This window comes from Microcaecilia unicolor, chromosome 11 (genome assembly GCF_901765095.1).
Source record: "Microcaecilia unicolor chromosome 11, aMicUni1.1, whole genome shotgun sequence".
Classification (NCBI taxonomy): Eukaryota; Metazoa; Chordata; class Amphibia; order Gymnophiona; family Siphonopidae; genus Microcaecilia; species Microcaecilia unicolor.
In genome coordinates this window covers 194,491,169-194,513,189 of record NC_044041.1, presented here as the reverse complement: position 1 = coordinate 194,513,189, position 22,021 = coordinate 194,491,169, and the positions used below count along the sequence as shown (strand labels likewise).

At 42.9% G+C, this 22,021-nt stretch overlaps 1 protein-coding gene across 1 annotated transcript in view; it reads left to right on the top strand.

Annotated features, from left to right (window-relative positions):
- The window catches only part of RPS6KA1 (ribosomal protein S6 kinase A1), a 186,611-nt gene that overhangs the window by 114,831 nt on the left and 49,759 nt on the right, over positions 1-22,021 (top strand). The window contains 3 exon segments of the mRNA XM_030218336.1: positions 11,916-12,032; positions 17,286-17,367; positions 18,299-18,379. Coding sequence (XP_030074196.1) covers positions 11,916-12,032; positions 17,286-17,367; positions 18,299-18,379 — 280 coding nt within the window.

The window sequence follows — 22,021 nt, the reverse complement described above, 5'->3', positions numbered from 1 at the left end:
AAACAGAAGCCTGCGCAGCCTTCTTCATGGAATGTTGTTAGTGGAATAGCAACATTCCATGTAGAATCTCCAATAGTAGCAACATTCCATGTAGAATCTCCAATAGTGGCAACATTCCATGTAGAATCTCCAATAGTGGCAACATTCCATGTAGAATCTCCAATAGTGGCAACATTCCATGTAGAATCTCCAATAGTATCTATTTTATTTTTATTTCATTTGTACCCTGCGCTTTCCCACTCATGGCAGGCTCAATGCGGCTTATTTTAATTTAGACTGTTCTTTCAAAAGATTCAAGTGTTACTTCCAGTTATGTACAGTACTGAGAGTTCATGAATCACCTAGGATTGTCTGTTCTGAATATAAATTGTTCTAAAATATGAGTACATCTAATCTAAACATTAATAAAAGAGAGAAATAATACTGTTAGGTGTATAGTTCAATCAAAAAGAGCACACTTTGATTATTCAACAAAAAGACAGTAAGTTATCCTTTTTTTTTTTTTTTGTCAAAGCTTCCCAAACTTTGGGCTACCATTAAGACAGATTAGCTTACTGTTAACTCCAGTTATTAGTAACTAGGGCCCAGATGCATCAACCGTACGTAAAAAAAATCTAAAACGTTAAAGAAGTTACCGAATGTAAAAAAACGAAGAATGCACGAAGGATAGGGAATGCAAATGAGCTGTTCGTTGCAGCTCTTTTGCATTCACTAACCCTTCGGTAAAAACGTCCGTAATCGGGCCCGTAAGGCATGCGCAGATCAGCCAAGCGTTATGCTGGCTGCTCTGCGCATGTCCCAAAACGTCAAAACAAAACAAACCCCCAAAACATGTGTGTTTCGGGAGGGGGCAAAGGCACTGGTCAGGAGCGTCCTTTATGAGCGTCCTTCTCCCCCCCCCCCCCCCCCACCGCCCGAGGTCGCCGCTGCTCCCCGGTTGCCAAAAATCCAAAGTTTAAGCTGCCCCGGCTCGCCCCTCCCTTCCTCTGTTCTCTTTCTTCCCAGTTCCGCCTCCAGCTATTCTCCGCCCCGTGCCCCGCCCCCGCCGTCCTCCCTGAGTCCTTGCCGCCGTTCCCCCCCTCCACCGGTGCCCCCCTCGTTACCTGGCCGTGCAGCGCCTCTCACCTGGGCAGCTGTAACGAGAGAGGTACAGACCTCTCGTTAGATTTCTTGGCGTTTCGTTCGGTTTTCCTGCGCTAAACAAATCGGAAAAGGTTAGTGCATGTCATTTCAATAGGGTTTCTACACTAATTGCACATCTGCATTCAACGGTTTGAAAATTCTTCCTTAAAGGCTCATTTTTGGCTCGTTAAAGCTTAGTGCATCTGGCTCTAGGTTTCATTGCTGAAAATGAGACCTGTGCTTAAAAAAAAAAAAGCACAAATTAATGGTAAATTATAAACATGGACTACCATTAAAGATGTGTTAACTATGACTCTTGGTGTCACAGTCTGGGCTGGAGCGCCGCAGTTTGTCATTGTCCTGCAACACCCAGGCATCATGCGCAGGCAGCCACGTGGACTGGGGTCGTAGCTGCGGAAAGACTAGTGAGTGTGGCTTGTGTGAAAAAAGTATGTGAGCACTTCCTTCAGTGACGACCTTCTTGAGCAGCAAGAACCTCAGCTAAATGTTTCCAGTAACTGATCGGTCTTTTGCATCGCATTTGATTCATTTTGACTCTTGTCATTCACACAGAAGTATTTCAGCTGTGCGATTTGAGGGCTTTCATATATAAATAAACTCTTCTTTTTTTTTTTCCAAGTCTTGCCGCATTATTTCAACAGGATTTAACACAAAATATCTTCTCCAGCCAGTCTGTAGAAGTTGCTTAAATGTATAGGGTGGTTGTCTTTCTGCATGATCCACTGGCTCAGCTTCAGCTCATATTCTTCTCTAGAACTTTCTGATATAAAACAGAATTCATAGTTCCGTCACTGATGGCAAATCATTCAAGTATTGTTGCAGCAAAGTGAGCTCGTACCATGATACCTCCACAAGCATATTGACAATTGGATGGGTTTCTTAACTTGGAAAGCAGTGTGGATTTTTGCCAAACAAAATGCTGCTTGCCACTGAAAGTTCGGTCCAGAGAACATTATTCCAAAAATCTCATTTATGATTATTATTGTTTTTTTAATATAATATTCATTTAGACTTAGCTCATACCTTTTTTTTTTTTCAGTAGTAGCTCAAGGTGAGCGACATTCAGGTGCACTCACAATCTGTTTGTACCTGGGATAATAGAGGGTTAAGTGATTAGCCCAAGATGACAAGGAACAGCAGTGGGATTTGAACTTGACTTTGCTGGTTGTTGGCCTGGTGTTCTAACCCAGGAGTAGGCAACCTATGGCCTGCAGACCAAATGTGGCCCACCGTTGAATTTTTTTTTTATTTTATTTGCATGAAGTCTTTATTAACAGGCTAAACATACAATAAAAGGAAGACGTAAGGCACCAAACCACTGTGCATCAATCAACATTCACCTTAACGGGTTGGTACATAACCGTTGAATTTTATGCATCCTCCAAGACTATGGGAAGTATACACAGAAAACATCATTAACTAGAGTTTTGATGATATGATGGAGTGGAGGAGTAGCCTAGTGGTTAGTGCAATGGACTTTAAGCCATTGTGACATCACTGATGAGGTTGGCTCTTATTGGTGGAATGAGTGGAGGAGTAGCCTAGTGGTTAGTGCAATGGACTTTAAGCCATTGTGACATCACTGATGAGGTTGGCTCTTATTGGTGGAATGAGTGGAGGAGTAGCCTAGTGGTTAGTGCAATGGACTTTAAGCCATTGTGACATCACTGATGAGGTTGGCTCTTATTGGTGGAATGAGTGGAGGAGTAGCCTAGTGGTTAGTGCAGCGGACTTTGATCCTGGGGAACTGGGTTCAATTCCCACTGCAGCTCCTTGTGACTCTGGGCAAGTCACTTAACCCTCCATTACCCCTGCTACAAAATAAGTACCTGAATATATGTAAACCACTTAACCCTCCATTGTCCCTGGTACAAAATAAGTACCTGAATATATGTAAACCGCTTTGAATGTAGTTGCAAAAACCTCAGAAAGGCAGTATATCATTTCCCTTTCCCTTATGACATCACAATATCAGAAGTGAGCCAAGTATCAGGCAATCAAGCCATTGTGACATCACTGATGAGGTTGGCTCTTATTGGTGGAATGAGTGGAGGAGTAACCTAGTGGTTAGTGCAGTGGACTTTGATCCTGGGGAACTGAGTTCGATTCCCACTGCAGCTCCTTGTGACTGTGGGCAAGTCACTTAACCCTCCATTGCCCCAGGTACAAAATAAGTACCTGTATGTATGTATGTATGTAAAGCGCTTTGAATGTAGTTGCAAAATACCACAGAAAGGTGGTATATTAAGCCCCATTTCCCCTTTAAATACTGTATTTTGCAAATATTTTCAGAATGGCCACTGTAGCAGTTGTTTTCATCATTTTTAGTTAAAAGGTTTGCTTTTTGCAGGTTTGTCTTCCCTCCTTGACCCATTGTAGACCATGTGTTGAAAAGGATCGCATTGCACCGTGGTAGAATTTTTCTTGTCCTGGATTGGCTGCGGAGGCTGTGGTACGCAGACCTGATTTCACTGCTGGATGGGATCCTCTCTGTCTTCCACATGTACATAGCCTACTGAAGCAAAATTTGATGCTTATGGAGGATCTGCCCCTTTGGTCTTATGACTTGGTCATTGAAAGGGCTCAGTTGAGACGAAAAAGTTATTCTGATTGTCATTGCTGCCTTGCTTCAGGGTCAGAAATGCTCTATGTCCATGGCATATGCAAGGATGTGGAAGACGTTCAAGGGCTGGTGTTCTGAGCATGGACTTCCTTCCTTCTCTGCTCAAATCACGTGCATCCTAGAGTTTCTCCAGATAGGTCTTCAGAAAAGATTGGCATTGGGTTCTCTAAAAGTTCAGGTTGCAGATTTAACCTGTTTTAGGGGCTGACTACCAAAGATGTCTCTTGTGGCTTACCTGGATATCGTTCAATTCTTGCAGGGAACGGGCCACTTTCATACACTGTGTCCAGAGTGGAACCTTAATTTAGTTCCTCTGGCTCTTCAGAAGCCTCCTTTTGAGCCACTCCAGAAGGCATCCTTGAAGACAGTGGCTGTTGCATCAGCATGTAGGGTTTTGGAGTTTCAGGCTCTCTTGTTTGGATCCCTTTCCTCGCTTTTCAGAGGCGGGGGTCTCCCTGTGCACGGTTCTTTCCTTCTCAAAATAGTATCAGCATTTCATCTCAACAAATCTGTGGAGCTTCTATCCTTTCACAGAAAGAGGCTCAGTATTTTTCCTTGAAGCTTTTCGATATGCGTAGAATCCTCATTAGATAATCTGGAAGTCACAAATGAGTTTTGCAAATCGGACAGACTGTGCATTGTGGTAAGCAGAGGCTTGGCCTGATGCTTCTAAGCCCACAATTGCTAGATGGCTGAAGGAGACTTTATCGCGTCAGTTTATTTGCTTGCGGGGAATCAGGCTCCTTAGGCCTTGAGGGCTCATTCTATGAGGAATACAGCAATATCCTGTGCGGAGACTATCTTACTGTCTCCGGAGGATATTTGCAAGGCGATGATGTTGCTGCATACCTTTGCCGAGTGCTACAGAATGGACATTGTGGCATGCTCAGAAGCCCGTTTCGGTGCTTTGGTCCTCAGGGCGACAGCAGGGCCAGGATCCCGCTCACACTAGGGATGACATACATCCCACAGGTTCTGAAATAGTCGGTAGCTAAATAATGGAGGGAGAAATTGTTTTCATAATTTTTTTTTTCATTAGTCCTTCCCACTATTCCAGAGGCTCATCCAAGGTTTCTGAGATGTTTAGTCAGTTCAAAGTAATGGGTCAGATAATGACAGTGACCTTGCATGGTGGTTCCTGCATATTTCTTGTTCTCTGCAAGTTGTCCAGAGATGAGAGATCCACACGTTTGTTCATCTGTTTAGTATTAGGTCAGTGAGTTGTTTAAGTTTGTTGTGTTTGTTCTGAGTTTCGCCTTGCTGCTTAACTACATAAATACTGAGGAGCTGGACTGGATGTCGAGAGAGATGTCTCGGCTCCGTTTTCAGTTCTCTTTCTCTACCTTCTGGTTGATGGACACAACTATCCCATAGGTTCTGTAATGGTAGGAAGGACTAATGGAAAGGAAATTATCAGGTAAGACTTGATTTCTCCTTTTAGAGAGCAGTGGTCTCTTCCTCATTCATTTTTTTTCCCTGATGGAAGGTGCATAAATCCTGGCATCATTCACAGTGAGGGAGGACAGTAAATCTTTAGAAATTTGGAAAATTGATATTTATCAACAAAGAACTGTGCCCCGTCTCTGAAGGCTCTTGGTGCTTTTTGCTATATTTTGGACTTGGTTCTGTACTTTGGACCCTCCCTGTATTGCTATTTGTAAATTCAAAAAAAGTCATCTAACACTGTTTGAAATTTAAGGGTGTTTGGAAGAAATCCACGCTAGAGCGTTCCATTTTACATCAGGGAGTTAAGCTTAGGAACAGACTGCTTTTAGAAATTCGGAGAATAACACAATATTATTCCTTCAGGAAAGCATTAAAATCTTTGTTTTTGATGAGAAAGATGTTTTTTTAGTTTCAATGGAATGTACGCGGGATGCAAAGAACAACTCATAAAGAAACTTCGGACGCTCAAAACACAGCAGCCAGGCTTATCTTTGGAAAAGCGTGATTCGACAGCGCCAGACCCCTCCGAGAAAAACTACACTAGCTACCAATCAAAGAACGTATTGCTTTCAAAATCTGCACCCTGGTCCACAAAATCATCTACGGCGACACCCTGGAATACATGACAGACCTCATAGACCTACCAACAAGAAACACAATCAGATCATCACGAACATACCTAAATTTCCATTACCCAAGCTGCAAAGGACTCAAGTACAAATCAACTTATGCATCCAGTTTCTTCTATATAAGAACACAACTGTGGAACGCACTACCAAAAGCCGTGAAAACAATGTACGACCACCTAAACTTCCGGAAATCACTAAAAACCAACCTGTACAAAAAGGCATACCCCATCGACCCAACTTAAGTGCCTAAACCCTGCAACACAATGAAACCAAAGCTTGTAATAGACTATACATAACTCTTCCTCTCTATGATTCCAAGTGTGTCTCTAACACATGAACCTTATCCGACCACATCAACTCCTTGTATTTGTTCTCTACCGGAGATGGTGAACGCTTCTACAGTAAAATGTAAGCCACATTGAGCCTGCAAATAGGTGGGAAAATGTGGGATACAAATAAATAAATATATTTAGTTGTGGCTCTTTGTGACCTCATGGACAATTTTCTGGTTTGATGGTGGGGTGATCTTGCCAGGACATCTCACCTATGTAGAGTCACTGTAGTCTTCAACTTTCTTTATTTGTAAACTGATGGTGTATAGATGGAGCCCCAGATGCCTAGAAAAGGAATATTTTGGTAATTGTACATTGCGAAAGGAACTGAAGAGGGAGTCGGCTCTATCAGAAACCAGATGCAAAACTCATACATTTTGCAGGTTTCTGTATTTGCATTGTGTGGTACTTTAAAGACCAGTAAAAAGTTTTAAAAAAATGAATACTTAATAAACTGAGTAAAGTAAACCTAGGTACAGAATGAATCTTCCATCCTCTCCTATAGAAATGTCCAAACAGTTTTAAATTTGGTCAATATCATAAACATTAATGGAAACTCATCATACCACCATGATGCAGAAGAAATTTCACGAGTTCTGTGGAAAAGAGTAGCTGATGCTCATCTGCCTGGACAGAGTTGCAAGACTATTATTATTAAAAATTTGTGTAACGGACTATTTCCCTATTACTATTCAGACACTATTCACACTGATCTATAATTACGTGAACATTTGGTTTGTCTCCAAGTATTCTTCATCAGTGACTAATGTATCTCTAACAGCTGTAGGTAACAATCAGTAAATTTGTTCCATGTTTTGACAAAAGCTTCCCGTTTCTTTTCTCTTTGGATTCAGTGGTCAGTTCTTTGTCTGCAATACAACTAACAATGAGTGGGTCTAAAAATCTTATCTGGGAGAGAAGTATCTGTGTATTGAATTAGAATGGATTTTCTAGCTTCTATGAGGCACATTATAATGAAATACTTATTACATTTTCTAGTTAAATATAGTTTCTTGTTGTTTCCCATCAGAAACGAGAGCTCCTGTAGAGTTCTTGAACATTATTGATCTGCTTTATAGTATCTTATCACAAAGCTCCAAAACTTGGGAGCACAAAAACTTATGTAAGAAGTTCCTTGGTTAATTGTTACTCTTAAGACACAAAGGGATCCTTTTACTAAGGTGCGCCAAAAAGTGGCCTTCGTTGGTGTAGACGCATGTATTGGACGAGTGCAGGTTCATTTTTCAGCGCACCTTCAAAAAAAGGTCTTTTTGGCCGAAAATGGACATGTGGCAAAATGAAAATTGATATACGTCCATTTTGGACTTGAGACCTTACCACCACCCATTGACTTAGCAGTAAGGTCTCACGCGTTAACCGGGCGGTGATCGTCAGCGTGCATACAATGCCAATTACTGCCCGGTTAGTGCCGCATTCTGGAAAATTTCCAGCGCACCCACTGGACGCGCGTACAAAATGAAATCCCCGTCCGGGCCACGCAGTAGCTGGGCAGTAGTTCCAAATTGGTGTACGTAGGCGCCTATGCGGTTTAGTATAAGGGCCCCAAAGGCAGATGCTGCTACCCTGTCTTTCAGTTGATCTATTTGTAACTGTTGGATAACATTAAATAGTGATCCTGACTAATTCCCGAAAGCCTTGGACAAATGAATTTTGAGGGGGCTTTAAATAGAGAGCAGTTCCTCTTAGATCTGAGGGCTAGAGGGAGTGGATTCGAATAAGAAGCATCAAAGTAACTAAATGCAGTCCATCATGTTACTTCAAGATAGATCAAGGTGGGGGGAGAAGAAGGGTGAGCCAATTTACATACTGGGAATAGAGTGGGCCCTTTAGTCACTCCATTGTTCATACACTATCCTTGGTTGCCTGTTAAATATAGAATTTGTTTTAAGGTCTTGGTGCTGGCCCGTTGGGCTTTTTATGAAGTGTAGCCATCATACTTGAGTACATTACTAACTCCTTATTCTCCAGCGAGAGTTCTTTGGTCTATTCAGGGTTTTAGAATGGTTATTCCAAGTTTAAATAGAGTTAGGTGGGCTGGAACTAGGGAAAGAGTGGTTTATCGTTTGACCACTCACGTATAGAATAATCTTCCAGAGGACTTGAGAGCCAAAGCTAGCCTGAAAAAGTTTAAGACTGTGCACTTACTCAGTGACCCCTCCCCATTCCTCTCTTCAGATATATTGAAAGCTTGACTAAAAAAAATACATTTTAATCAGTTTCAGGAAATATAGGTCCCTTCCATGGTGGGCGAATGTCCTTGAGTGTTTGAATTAGGTCTGTCCTGTTTTAAAAGTGGTGTTCTTTTGTATTTTGTTAGCCGCCTAGAACTGGTAAAGCTTGGCAGTATATAAAGTTCTTTTTTTATAATAAAGCATAAGTATTGCCATACTGGGACAGACCAAAGGTCCATCAAGCCCAGCATCCTGTTTCCAACAGTGGCCAATCCAGGTCACAAATACTTGGCAAGGTCCCAAAAAAGTACAAAACATTTTATACTGCTTATCCCAGAAATAGTGGATTTTCCCCAAGTCCAATTTAATAATGGTCTATGGACTTTTCCTTGAGTTTTTAAAACTCTCCTAAGCTAACCGCCTTTACCACATTCTCCGGCAACGAATTCCAGAGTTTAATTACATGTTGAGTGAAGAAAGATTTATCAGGTTCCGTTTTAAATTTACTACTTTGTAGCTTCATTGCATGCCCCCTAGTCCTAGTATTTTTGGAAAGCATGAACAGACGCTTCACATCTACCCATTCCACTCCACTCATTAATTTATAAACCTCTATCATATCTCCCCTTAGCTGCCTTTTCTCCAAGCTGAAGAGCCCTAGCCGCTTTAGCCTTTCCTCATAGGGAAGTCGTCCCATCCCCGTTATCATTTTTGTTGCCCTTCTCTGCACCTTTTCTAATTCCACTATATCTTTTTTTAGATGTGGCGATCAGAATAAACACACTATAGGGAACCAAGACAGAGGAATACCAGTGTGGGATAATTCTGTGGACAAGGAGGACTTTGAAATGGGTTCTATAGGTGACTAGCAGCCAGTGCAAATTAGGAAGAAGGGGATATCTGGTCATATTGGCTTGCCCCTGCGGTATTTTGGACTAATTGAAGGCAACCCAAGGAAGATTGTTTTATGCTACAGTATAAAGCATTACAGTGGTTGAGGCATTTAAGAGTGGAGTGGAAAAATTTAGTTTTGAGATCGTTTTGATCATGAACAGGTTTGAAAGATCATATTTGCCTAAGTGCAAAGAAAGGTAATCTCACTACATCAGTTATTTGATTATCAAGAGACCAGTATTGATCAAGATGGTCATGCGCATTCAGGGCAGGGGCGTAGCCAGACACCCAATTTTGGGTGGGCCTGGGCCCAAGATGGGTGGGCAGAAGAACTCTGCCTTGGCCAACAAGTGATTTGGTCTCTCCCTCGCTCGCCTGCATGCCATATGGTCTCTCAAATATCCCCCTCCCCTGCAAACCTTGTAAATAGCAGATTTTTACCGGCAGCGAGCAGCAGCTAATACACGCTGTGGGGCCAGTGCAAGCAGTATGTATCAGATCTGCTATTTAAAAGGTATGCAGGCAGGACAGTTGTTGGGAGTTTTTGGCTGGTGGGGCTTGGGGATCCCTGCCAGCCACATCAGAGGTATGTTGCTACTGGGTGGGCCTGAGCCCAAAGTGGATGGACCTGGGCCCACCTGGGCCCACCCTTGGCTACGCCACTGATTCCGGGTAAAAGATTCCTTTAATAGATGGCACGTGGAAGGGAAGAGGTGACCCCCCTCCCCCTAAATTCATATCGCCTCTGAAAGGATTTTAATTTCAAGCTGTGCATAAAGAGCCATGAAGTGAGTGAGATCCAGAGTAACTGGGTTCAGAAAGATCGAGATCTGGCTGCCACCAGCAGAGATAGCAACGAAAACCCATGCTTTGAAAAGAGTGGCTAGAGGAACAAAACCCAAGTTGGAGAGTAGGTCCAAGCAGGAAACGTTGTGTGGTTCTCCACAGGAAAGAGACGTTCTTAGAAAATAACAAACCTAGAGGGACAGAACGTTTTGTAAGGTAATATGAAGTTCAGTCCAGGTGCTTGCATACTTTTAGTACCTAGAGCAAGGGGGTTCCCAAACCTGGTCCTGGAGGCACCCCAGCCAGTCAGGATATCCACAATGAATACTCATTACTCAACACGCCAAAGGGACCAAAGACAGTTTGGCTATTCGTTTGTTGGAGTGTGTGAAAATATTATCCAGATGATGCCCGACATCAAGATCATTGAATAAAGTGGGGATATTTTTCAGCTGTTGGACACTTTACTGCTGGATGCAGGGAGTTTGGACTATGACAAGTTATACTTGAGGTTATAAGACTTTTTCAGTTTATACACACACGTGGTTTGATGTGTATAATCAGTGCAGCTGTGATTGGAACTTTCTTGAGGGAAAGAGGACATCATTTGAGTTGGCTTTAAAGATGTGTGTTAGTTGGAATAAACATGTAAATGTATGTTGAATAATGCATATGTGATTAGGTTGGTAAAAATAAATGTAAAAATTTATGTTAGTCGTATCATATGAATAATTAAAACCAATAGGACTAATTATTGTAGATTTACCCCATGTTTGTATTAACAATGAATATTCATGAGAGAGATCTGCTTTCCTTCTTCCACTGCATGCAAATCTATCTCATGAATATTCATTGTGGATATCCTGAAACCCTGACTGGTTGGGGTGCCTTCAGGACCAGGTTTGGGAACTACTGGCCTAGAGGCTGACTCCAATTGAGAATAGTAGTTTTGCTGCGTTCTCAGAAATGTATTTAAAATGTAGATGGTTAAGCAATCTCCCAGAAGGTGCACTGGCTTGCGGAGGGGAGATGGAAGAGAAAATAAGATGGCTGTTAACTGGGGATTCCCCCATATGTGGGACTATTTAGTCTGTTTTTCCATGGCTACCAGCAGTAATGTGGTACTGTGAAATATCCCAAAGCCCACTTGCATATAATGATTGCATTTATAAACTATTTTCAGCTATTTCACAATCACATATAAAATTTGAGCTAAAAATATTATAATAGCTGGCTTATAATTCCCACAATGTGCTAGATTCAATTCTGGTAAAAAGCGGAGAAAGGGTTACGAGTCCATTTTTATTTAAACTTTGTGTAACATACTATTTCCCTATTGTTATTCAGACGCTGTTCACCCTGATCTGTAATTACGTGAACATTTGGTTTGTGTCTCCCAAGTATTCTTCATCAGTGACTAATGTTGGTGTTGGGTTAAGTGTGGAAATTCATATGTGCAGATGCCCGAAGTACATGACTCTCAACGGAGCAGACTAAATGGGCCATTCCTTTCGTCATTTACTAGCTGTCTTTTTATTTATGGATTTAATTTGCTGCCTTTCCCAGAGGCTCCAAGTCTCTTAATATCTAATCCCGACACTAGATCATATTCCAGACTCAAGGTGGGTATATAAGATTAGCACCTATCATGTATCCAGTTAAGAACTTTGTGAATCCTTCTTTCCCCTCTGAGTTTGCATTTTCCTGTTGTTTTCTCTCGTGTCTCTTTGCCCACCTAGCTTGAAGTGGGGTTGGAATACGCCTTTTATAAGGACCGTCTTCAGAAATTGTCCTGTGCCGTATTTTGAGCCTTGATCTTTCAGATTAGAAATATTGCCAGCTGCTCATAACCCTTATTGTTGTGTTTTAGGATGAGGGTATCATTAAGGAGATTAACATCACTCACCACACAAAGGAGGGTTCAGAGAAGGCAGACCCATCTCAATTTGAACTTCTCAAAGTCCTTGGACAAGGATCCTTTGGTAAAGTGAGTTCACTTCAAATGTCTTCTCCTTCCTTAATATGGGGAATTAATATGTGTTAATTTAGCAACCTTTTGAGGTATTGAAGTTTTATTTATTTTATTGTATTTATTTGTTAGGATTTATTTACTGCCTTTTCGAAGTAATTCGCTCAAGGTGGTGTACAGTAAGAATAAATCAAACATAAGCAATAGACAATTACAGCAGTAAAAATCACAGTACAAAGTATGGCATAGTAGACTACTTACAATGTCAACACAATATGTAATAGAACATTTTAATTTGACAGTGCAGGGTTTAAGCAAAGATGGAACATATAGAGGCGTTAGAAAGTAAGGAGACTGATTTAAAGAAAGGTGCACATGAGGTCATCGAGATTGTTAAATATTATCTTAGGTAGAGTAGGATTGGAGAAATCTAGCAAATCTGAGTGTGCGTTATACCATTCTGTGCTCTGCAGTGGCTTCTGCCCTAGATAATGACACGGGGACCCGTGGTGGGGTCGGGGACAGTTCCAACAGGGATGGGGACAGAGCCCGTGGGGACTGGGACAAACATTGTCCCCATGTCATTTTCTACTTTGAAGCCTGTTAATGAACTGGACTGTTTATGTTTGAGTGATGTAGACAATGATATTTTGATTTTTTTGGAAAAACAAGCAAACATGCTGGCCACAAGTGTGCATTCCTGCTACCAGCATGTCTTCTAAGAAGACATTGTCTATTGCAGGAAGGACTATGGAAGATAGGAGAGCTAGACTGGAATTCTGAGATTGTTGATGACTCCTTATTCGTCCACAGATTAAAAAAAACATAACAGTGCTTCACAGGGCATATTTCTCCCCTCTAGAACATACAGAACGGATTGTATTTTGTACCCCTGGACACTTTTATCAGGGTGGATTAGGATTCCTTGGGGTAGTAGAAGTCAGCTATTCAATAGCTGACTACCCCAAGGAATCCTAATCCTACTGTTGAGGTTGGAAGGGTAGAGGGTGGTGGTGATGGGAAGTTCTTCAAAATGGCATAATATGAAATGCTTTGTGGGTTCTCTACAACCATTTTTTTCCTGTTAAATTTTGAGTACATGTATTTCTGGTATTCTTCAGCACCACAGGGGTATTTGTGAATATTTATTTCTGTATTTCCAAACACTTGATATACTGCAAATTAAGCCTATATAGGCAACTAAGTGGTTTATAACAATTTAAATCAAATTATTTCTGTAACTGCTGGTGGAGGAAGGGGGGAGAAGGAAAGAGGCATTGAATCAGGAGAAGATCTGTGAAATAGATGAAAAGGCATTAGTGAAAAAGAAGGTTTTTAAAAGAGCTTTGAATGACTGAAGGGATATATCGGCTCAGAGCGGTGGAGGGAGATCATTCCAAGATCTGGGGCCTAAATAGCTAAAGGCAGTCTCACAGGAAAGCTGTTGGTGGAGGGACTCGGAGTATATTGCTCAAAGATGATCGGAGGGTGCAAGAAGGACAGTAAGGGATCAGGAGTCTGTTGCAGGTTTTACTGGAACAGAGGGGTTCTGACACTTAAAGGTCAACATATAAGATGTTTACTCTAGTTTGGTACTGAAATGCCACCTGTTTTACTAGACCCCAAGAAATCTTAATCGGGTAGTAATTAAAAAGTAGCTATTCAGAAGGTGATTCAAGATGGCCGTTGCTGGAGCCTGACATACCTGCAGTTTCTCTGAATTTTCTCCTTTATCGTGATGCCGAAGAGAAGGGGCCGCCCTGCCTCCACCGCCCCGCAGCGGCAAAATCTTCCTGCTAGATCGTGAAGTCAAACTTATTTTCAGAGTACATTGGTTCCAACGCCGTCGGAAGGAAGCCCGTTGATCCGCCCCGGAGTGAATGGAGACCACGGAGCGTTTCCAGGGCTAGAGCTTTCGCTCAGCCCCGACGCAAGAGTTCCTCCCCCACAACCCTCGAGCAGTAGTACTCCACTGCTGGCGTCCTTGACCCCGTCTTCCATGCTTGGTACAGGAGGAAAGGGACGGGAGGCAGCACAATCTACCGGGGCAGCTGGAGGAATGGAAAGTCATATGGAAGAGGTGCAGTTAGCAACCTCTGAGACAGCGAGAGAGCTTGTAGCTGAGAGTTTGGAATATTCTACTACTACTACTAGAGCGACTGAGGTAACTTTCACACAATTTCCTAGTTCAGTTGATAAACCTAAAGAAGTTACCCTGGATGGCCTTTGGACTCTTATTGTGGACTTAGGAAAAGCAATGTGTCCTCAGATACAAAAGTTGTCTCAGGATTTATCTGCAGTAAACAAAAGAAATTGACCTTGAAGTGGATTCCTTAGCAGAACAAAATAAAGAATATGGAAAAGAGATTAAAAAATTACGATTATACCAAGAAAATACAATCAAAGACTTGACTGCTTTAAGGAGGAAAGTTGAATTTCTCGAGAATTCAGTGAGGAATAATAATTCCACTTCTTGAATTTTCCCAAACAATTTTCAGTCCTTCATCGAAATATGCTAAGGAAATATATAAAAGATATTTGGAGTGGCTGAGGAAGCCATTCCTCCATTTTCTCAGATATATTATTTACCTATAAAATCTCAACAAAATCAAGACAATCTAGATTTAAATGTTTCCGCTTTATTAGAATCATCAGATAGAGATTTGGTAGAGCCGACAACGTTAATTGCTACTGTTGCTTTAGCACCTGATAAGAATTGGCTTATGAAATTATTTTTTAAGAATAAAGAGAAAACTTTTGGTCATCGAATCCAAAGACGCAAAGAAGACGACAACAGTCCTTCAATTAGGGGCAACTTTCTTTCAAAGCTACTAAATTTCGGTCGGTAAAGTATGTTTTCTTCGAACCTTGCCAACTCACAGACTTTTTAACAGCAGGAAGAATTACCGGGGAATCTTAATATCTGTTCTCTTGAAGCTGATTAATTAAAGAACCATTGGGGTAATCAGGCTTTAGCAAATTTCTTCAAGTAATTTCTTAAGTTTATATTTCCATTGCTTAATACCTTGAACTTTAATGTAGTGGACTTGAGTAAATCTGGTTGAACTGTTTTCCTTAAGATTCTATGATTTTGTAATAATGTGCCAGTTTTTCTTTACTATACAAGTAAAACTTGATATGTAACTGAAATTTCATAAATTAAAAAAAAAGTAGCTATTAAGCTTGAAAAAATAAGCGATTGAGAGAGAATCTGAATTTAATGCATGACCTTGACCAAGTCATTTAAACCTGCATTCTCATGTTTAAGACTGTAATCCATTTGAAGCAGGAGCATCATAATCAAATATTTAATCACAGAGGACACTAAATGGTAAAAACATGTTACTCATCAAGGAGAAGAGACGGCTGAGGGGAGATATGATAGAAGTGTATAAAATAATGAGTGGAATGGATCGGGTGGATGTGAAGCGACTGTTCACGCTATCCAAAAATACTAGGACTAGAGGGCATGAGTTGAAGCTACAGTGTGGTAAATTTAAAACGAATCGGAGAAAATTTTTCTTCACCCAACGTGTAATTAGACTCTGGAATTCATTGCCGGAGAACGTGGTACGGGCGGTTAGCTTGACGGAGTTTAAAAAGGGGTTAGATAGATTCCTAAAGGACAAGTCCATAGACCGCTATTAAATGGACTGGAAAAATTCCTCATTTTTAGGTATAACTTGTCTGGAATGTTTTTACGTTTGGGGAGCGTGCCAGGTGCCCTTGACCTGGATTGGCCACTGTCGGTGACAGGATGCTGGGCTAGATGGACCTTTGGTCTTTCCCAGTATGGCACTACTTATGTACTTATGTACTTATTCTAAGATGAGTATTGAGGTGACGTTTTATTCCGATGACCTAAATGCTCATTGGGTGGTGGTCACTCACATCTAGTCCAGGCTCAACCATCAAAGGCAAGACTAGATATAAGCTGTTTATATCTAGTGGAGTGGAGGAGTAGCCTAGTGGTTAGTGCAGTGGACTTTGATCCTGGGGAACTGAGTTCAATTCCTACTGCAGCTCCTTGTGACTCTGGGTAAGTCACTTAACCCTCCATTGCCCCTGGTACAAAATAAGTACCTGTATATATACTCTGTAAACTGCTTTGACTGTAGTTGCAAAAACCATAGAAAGGTGGTATATCAAGTCCCATTAACAAGATTCCATGCAGAATCTTAAAAAGTAGCAACATTCCATGTAGAACCCCAAAGAATAGCAAGATTCCAGAATCCCAGCCTATTTGAGATTCTACATGGAATGTTGCTACTATTTGAGATTCTACATAGAACGTTGCTAGTGGAGGAGTGGCCTAGTGGTTAGTGCAGTGGACTTTGATCCTGGGGAACTGAGTTCAATTCCCACTGCAGCTCCTTGTGACTCTGGGCAAGTCACTTAACCCTCCATTGCCCCTGGTACAAAATAAGTACCTGAATATACGTAAACCGCTTTGAATGTAGTTGCAAAATACCACAGAAAGGCGGTATATCAAGTCCCATTTCCCTTTCCCTTTTAGTTAGAAAGATGATATTCTGGGTTTCAGTGCTCAAGAAAAAAAAAAAAAAAAGCACCATCATTCAGTTTTTGGCTAATTGGAGGTGATTTTCTTGTATCTGCATCTAGAAGCACATTTGATTCATACTTCTATGAAGGAGTCCCAAGGTCTGGCCCCTTACGTTTTTCTTTACCATTTCTTAAAACTAATTTGAAGATGCAAGATTGATCCTGGTATTGCCTAAAATCTCCCTAATTCGAGGTATTCTGGGTCAAGATGTGTTTAAATTGTTTCCACCATTACACTAAAGTTGAGATTTATTAATCCACATTAAGGATAGACTTTTTTTTTTTCAAAATGTAGGGTTAGATTTACTGACCTGTGTTATTACATTTCAGAATCATTATTTATTTAATGAGTGTTGGCAGTAAATAGATCCCAGTGATGGTAGATACTATGGTAATGCACAGGTTAGCAAGTGTAGCCCTAAGTTTTATTTAAATGATGTTTATTGATTTAACTCAAAACAGTAAACAAACTCAAAATCGTCACCTGAACACTCACAGAGTCCAGCTAGTATCTTCATTCAATGGTGACGTTAAAGAACAGCAATCTCATACGAGTATGACCAATCAAACTAACCCTCCCCTCTCTCCAGTAGCCCCAAGTTTTAAAAGAGAGCATATAGTCTATCCTTTCACGCAATGCCGAACAAAGAACCCAATCTGTTCTCAGAAAAAGTCTGTGGTCAATAAATTTCTGTCCTCTTCACTCAGGTATTTTTGGTTCGAAAAGTAACACCACCAGACAACGGCCAACTGTATGCCATGAAGGTCCTGAAGAAAGCAACACTGAAAGGTAGGACCACGTGAGTTTGTAGTCGTTGAAGCAGATTTTTAGGTTTGGAAGATGCTGCTTTAGTAGATCTGTGTAGAGCATAGAAGTTATGCATTAACCAGTGAAGAGGTATGAATATAATCCTAAGTTGTGTTGTATGATCATTCCAAAATAAGATGCCATTTTGAAATAAAACTGATTTTCCGTAAAGTCTCAGGAAATGTGATTTACTAGTTTCTATTGGTGGTGGCAGGTTTCTTGCAGGCGTGGACAGCAGGGCCGCCGAGAGGCTGAACTGGGGCAGGGCTGCTGCCGCCCCCCCCCCCCCCCCCCCCCCCCCACACACACACGATTGCTGCCACTGCTGAAATACCTTGGCTTGCAGGGATCCCAGGCCCTGCCAGCAGAAGACGACATCTTCCTCCAGCGCTGACTGCCTGCCTCTGCGGCTGCTTTTCCTCTCTGGGCATGCTGGGTTTCAAACCCGAGGATGTGCGCCTGAGAGGAAAAGCAGCCGCGCAGCAATGGGCAGAAGAGCAGTGCTGGAGGAAGCTCCGGGTCCTCCCCAGTCTCCAAGGGGGGCCAGGCACTGGAGTTTTCTCTCCCTTGCTCCTGTCGGGACACAATCACTCTGGTCCCGTCAAGAGAGAGAGAGAGGCACCGGGCCCCCCCTTGGAGGCCTGGGGAATTTACCCCCCCCCCCCCTCGGGGGCCTTGGTGGACAGGATGAAGGTCAGGTGCCTTTCAGTTCATGCGTATTAATTGGATGATTTGGAATCCTAGATGGCACCTGTGCCATGTGCAGTGACAGTGTTTTTCAGTTACTTTTGCCATCTAGATTTTCTAGTAGCTGGCAAAGCATGTAGCTTAGGATTTCCAGATGACGCACAGCTTGAGTAAGGAATAGTTCTTGTGCTGTACCTGAGAGGAGGTTCTTTGTCTATCTCTGTAGTGCGTGATCGTGTCAGAACAAAGATGGAAAGAGATATCCTGGCAGACGTGAACCACCCCTTCGTTGTGAAACTGCATTATGGTGAGTAGAAACAAGAACTTAAAAGCACAGAAAAAGGGGTGTGGGAGATGCCATGCAAAAGATCCCCAGGGTGGATCTCTAAATTGGGCTGTTTGTTCTCTTCGGCCCCTCTGGGGATTCTACAGAGGCACAGCCATGTGGTGGAGGAGGCAAGGAGTTACGGCTGTTGTTCAAGGGTGACACCTTGTGGCTGTACTGAGGGAATTGCAGGTTCTGGAAGGAACTGGGTGCATGGCCCCCAGCTGAAGACTGTCAGTGCAATGACCAGACTAGATGTCTTGGGAGGAGGGGGGGGGGAAGGAGATGAAATAGGGAATATAAAACGGGGAACAAAATCCACAGGTGATTGACTGAAGGCTTATGATCCCGGACTGGAAGTCTAAAGTAGGAGGGAAATAGCTGGGTTGAAAATCAAATTTTGCTCTAAATCAGCCAGGACCATGCTGAGAAGTGCCAGCTGAAAACTACTGTATCAAAAGAGATGCTCAATATTGCTGTCTTATGAGTAATGGTAGGATGTGAAGAAGGGTTGGTGGTTGAGAGGATAGGGGAGGGCAGACTTATACGGGGTCTGTGCCGGAGCCGGTGATGGGAGGCGGGAAATACTGCTGGGCAGACTTGTACGGTCTGTGCCCTAAGAAAGACAGGTACAAATCAAGGTAAGGTATACACATAAGTTTATCTTGGGCAGACTGGGTGGACCGTGCAGGTCTTTTTCTGCCGTCATCTACTATGCCCTCCCGCGGGAGGTGGTGGAGATGAAAACGGTAACGGAATTCAGACATGCGTGGGATATGCATAAAGGAATCCTGTGCAGCAGGAATGGATCCTCAGAAGCTTAGCTGAAATTGAGCGGCGGAGCAGGTGGGGGGGAAGAGGGGTTGGTGGTTGAGAGGCTAGGATGGGGGAGGGCAGACTTATACAGGGTCTGTGCCGGAGCCGGTGATGGGAGGCGGGACTGGTGGTTGGGAGGCGGGAAATACTGCTGGGCAGACTTGTACGGTCTGTGTCCTGAGAAAGACAGGTACAAATCAAGGTAAGGTATACACATAGGAGTTTATCGTGGGCAGACTAGATGGACCGTGCAGGTCTTTTTCTGCCGTCATCTACTATGCCCTCCCGCGGGAGGTGGTGGAGATGAAAACGGTAACGGAATTCAAACATGCGTGGGATATGCATAAAGGAATCCTGTGCAGAAGGAATGGATCCTCAGAAGCTTAGCTGAAATTGAGCGGCGGAGCAGGTGGGGGGGAAGAGGGGTTGGTGGTTGAGAGGCTAGGATGGGGGAGGGCAGACTTATACGGGGTCTGTGCCGGAGCCGGTGATGGGAGGCGGGACTGGTGGTTGGGAGGCGGGAAATACTGCTGGGCAGACTTGTACGGTCTGTGTCCTGAGAAAGACAGGTACAAATCAAGGTAAGGTATACACATAGGAGTTTATCGTGGGCAGACTAGATGGACCGTGCAGGTCTTTTTCTGCCGTCATCTACTATGCCCTCCCGCGGGAGGTGGTGGAGATGAAAACGGTAACGGAATTCAAACATGCGTGGGATATGCATAAAGGAATCCTGTGCAGAAGGAATGGATCCTCAGAAGCTTAGCTGAAATTGAGCGGCGGAGCAGGTGGGGGGGAAGAGGGGTTGGTGGTTGAGAGGCTAGGATGGGGGAGGGCAGACTTATACGGGGTCTGTGCCAGAGCCGGTGATGGGAGGCGGGAAATACTGCTGGACAGACTTATACGATCTGTGCCCTGAAAAAGACAGGTACAAATCAAGGTAAGGTATACACATAGGAGTTTATCGTGGGCAGACTAGATGGACCGTGCAGGTCTTTTTCTGCCGTCATCTACTATGCCCTCCCGCGGGAGGTGGTGGAGATGAAAACGGTAACGGAATTCAAACATGCGTGGGATATGCATAAAGGAATCCTGTGCAGAAGGAATGGATCCTCAGAAGCTTAGCTGAAATTGAGTGGCGGAGCAGGTGGGGGGGAAGAGGGGTTGGTGGTTGAGAGGCTAGGATGGGGGAGGGCAGACTTATACGGGGTCTGTGCCGGAGCCGGTGATGGGAGGTGGGACTGGTGGTTGGGAGGCGGGAAAAACTGCTGGGCAGACTTGTACGGTCTGTGCCCTGAGAAAGACAGGTACAAATCAAGGTAAGGTATACACATAAGTTTATCTTGGGCAGACTGGGTGGACCGTGCAGGTCTTTTTCTGCCGTCATCTACTATGCCCTCCCGCGGGAGGTGGTGGAGATGAAAACGGTAACGGAATTCAAACATGCGTGGGATATGCATAAAGGAATCCTGTGCAGAAGGAATGGATCCTCAGAAGCTTAGCTGAAATTGAGCGGCGGAGCAGGTGGGGGGGAAGAGGGGTTGGTGGTTGAGAGGCTAGGATGGGGGAGGGCAGACTTATACGGGGTCTGTGCCAGAGCCGGTGATGGGAGGCGGGAAATACTGCTGGACAGACTTATACGATCTGTGCCCTGAAAAAGACAGGTACAAATCAAGGTAAGGTATACACATAGGAGTTTATCGTGGGCAGACTAGATGGACCGTGCAGGTCTTTTTCTGCCGTCATCTACTATGTTACTACGTAGTCTGGGTTATTATGAAAGCATAATTACAAATCAATAAAATCTTAAGTGTATGATATTACTTATATTCCCTTGGTAATCAGCAGTTAGGGGAAGAAAAGGATTTTTGGGGGATTAGCTAATGCCTTTTTCAGTAGTGGCTCCAGTGAGTTGCATTCAGGTACAAGTAGGTATTCTCTATCCCCCTGAGACTTGCAGTCTAAGTTGGTAGATAAGACAGTGGAGGGTTTAAGTGACTTGCCCAAGATCACAAAAAGCAGCTGTAGAAATTGAATATGGCTTCTCTGGTTCTCAGCCCTGCTGCTCTAACCGTTGGGCTACTCTTCCTTTAACCATTACTAGACTGACTTATTCACATTTTACATGACCTTTAACTCCCTATACGTTTACATTTTATATCGGAGCACCTATGTGAAGAATCAATGCAAATACTCTAATTTTCTTTCACATATAAATACAGGGGGTGATTCCATAATGGGTGCCTCTGTTTAGGCACCCTGAGAGTGTCTGGTAGTTACCTAAGTTCTCTGTTAGAATATTAGCATAACCAAGAATCAACATGCCAATCTTAGTGTTTTGTAATTTATATTCATAAGTTGGGAGCCCTGCCTGTGTCCTGCCCTGTGTACACACCTTTGCAAATACGCACTGTGCCAGATAGGGGGGGGTGTATTTATAGAGCAGCGCTTACATGGAGTAATGGCGTACATGCTAGTATTCTAAACATTTATATGTGTAACATTTATGCTTATTGTTTCTGAACCATCGTATGGGAGAACATTCAAACAAGTCCTCTTTCGTCACTGCATTTAATCATCTGTCCATAGGGTTCACTTTGTTTTATATTTTTGTATTTTTCTCTAAGCACTACCTCAAATACTGTAAATAGTATTTATCTTCCGATAGCATCCAAAATCTGACAAATGTTTCAGGAACGTATCTTCTCCAATAATTATTTATTTGTAACATTTGTATCCCACATTTTCCAACATATTAGCAGGCTCAATGTGGCTTACAAAATACCATAATGGTGAACGCCAAGTACG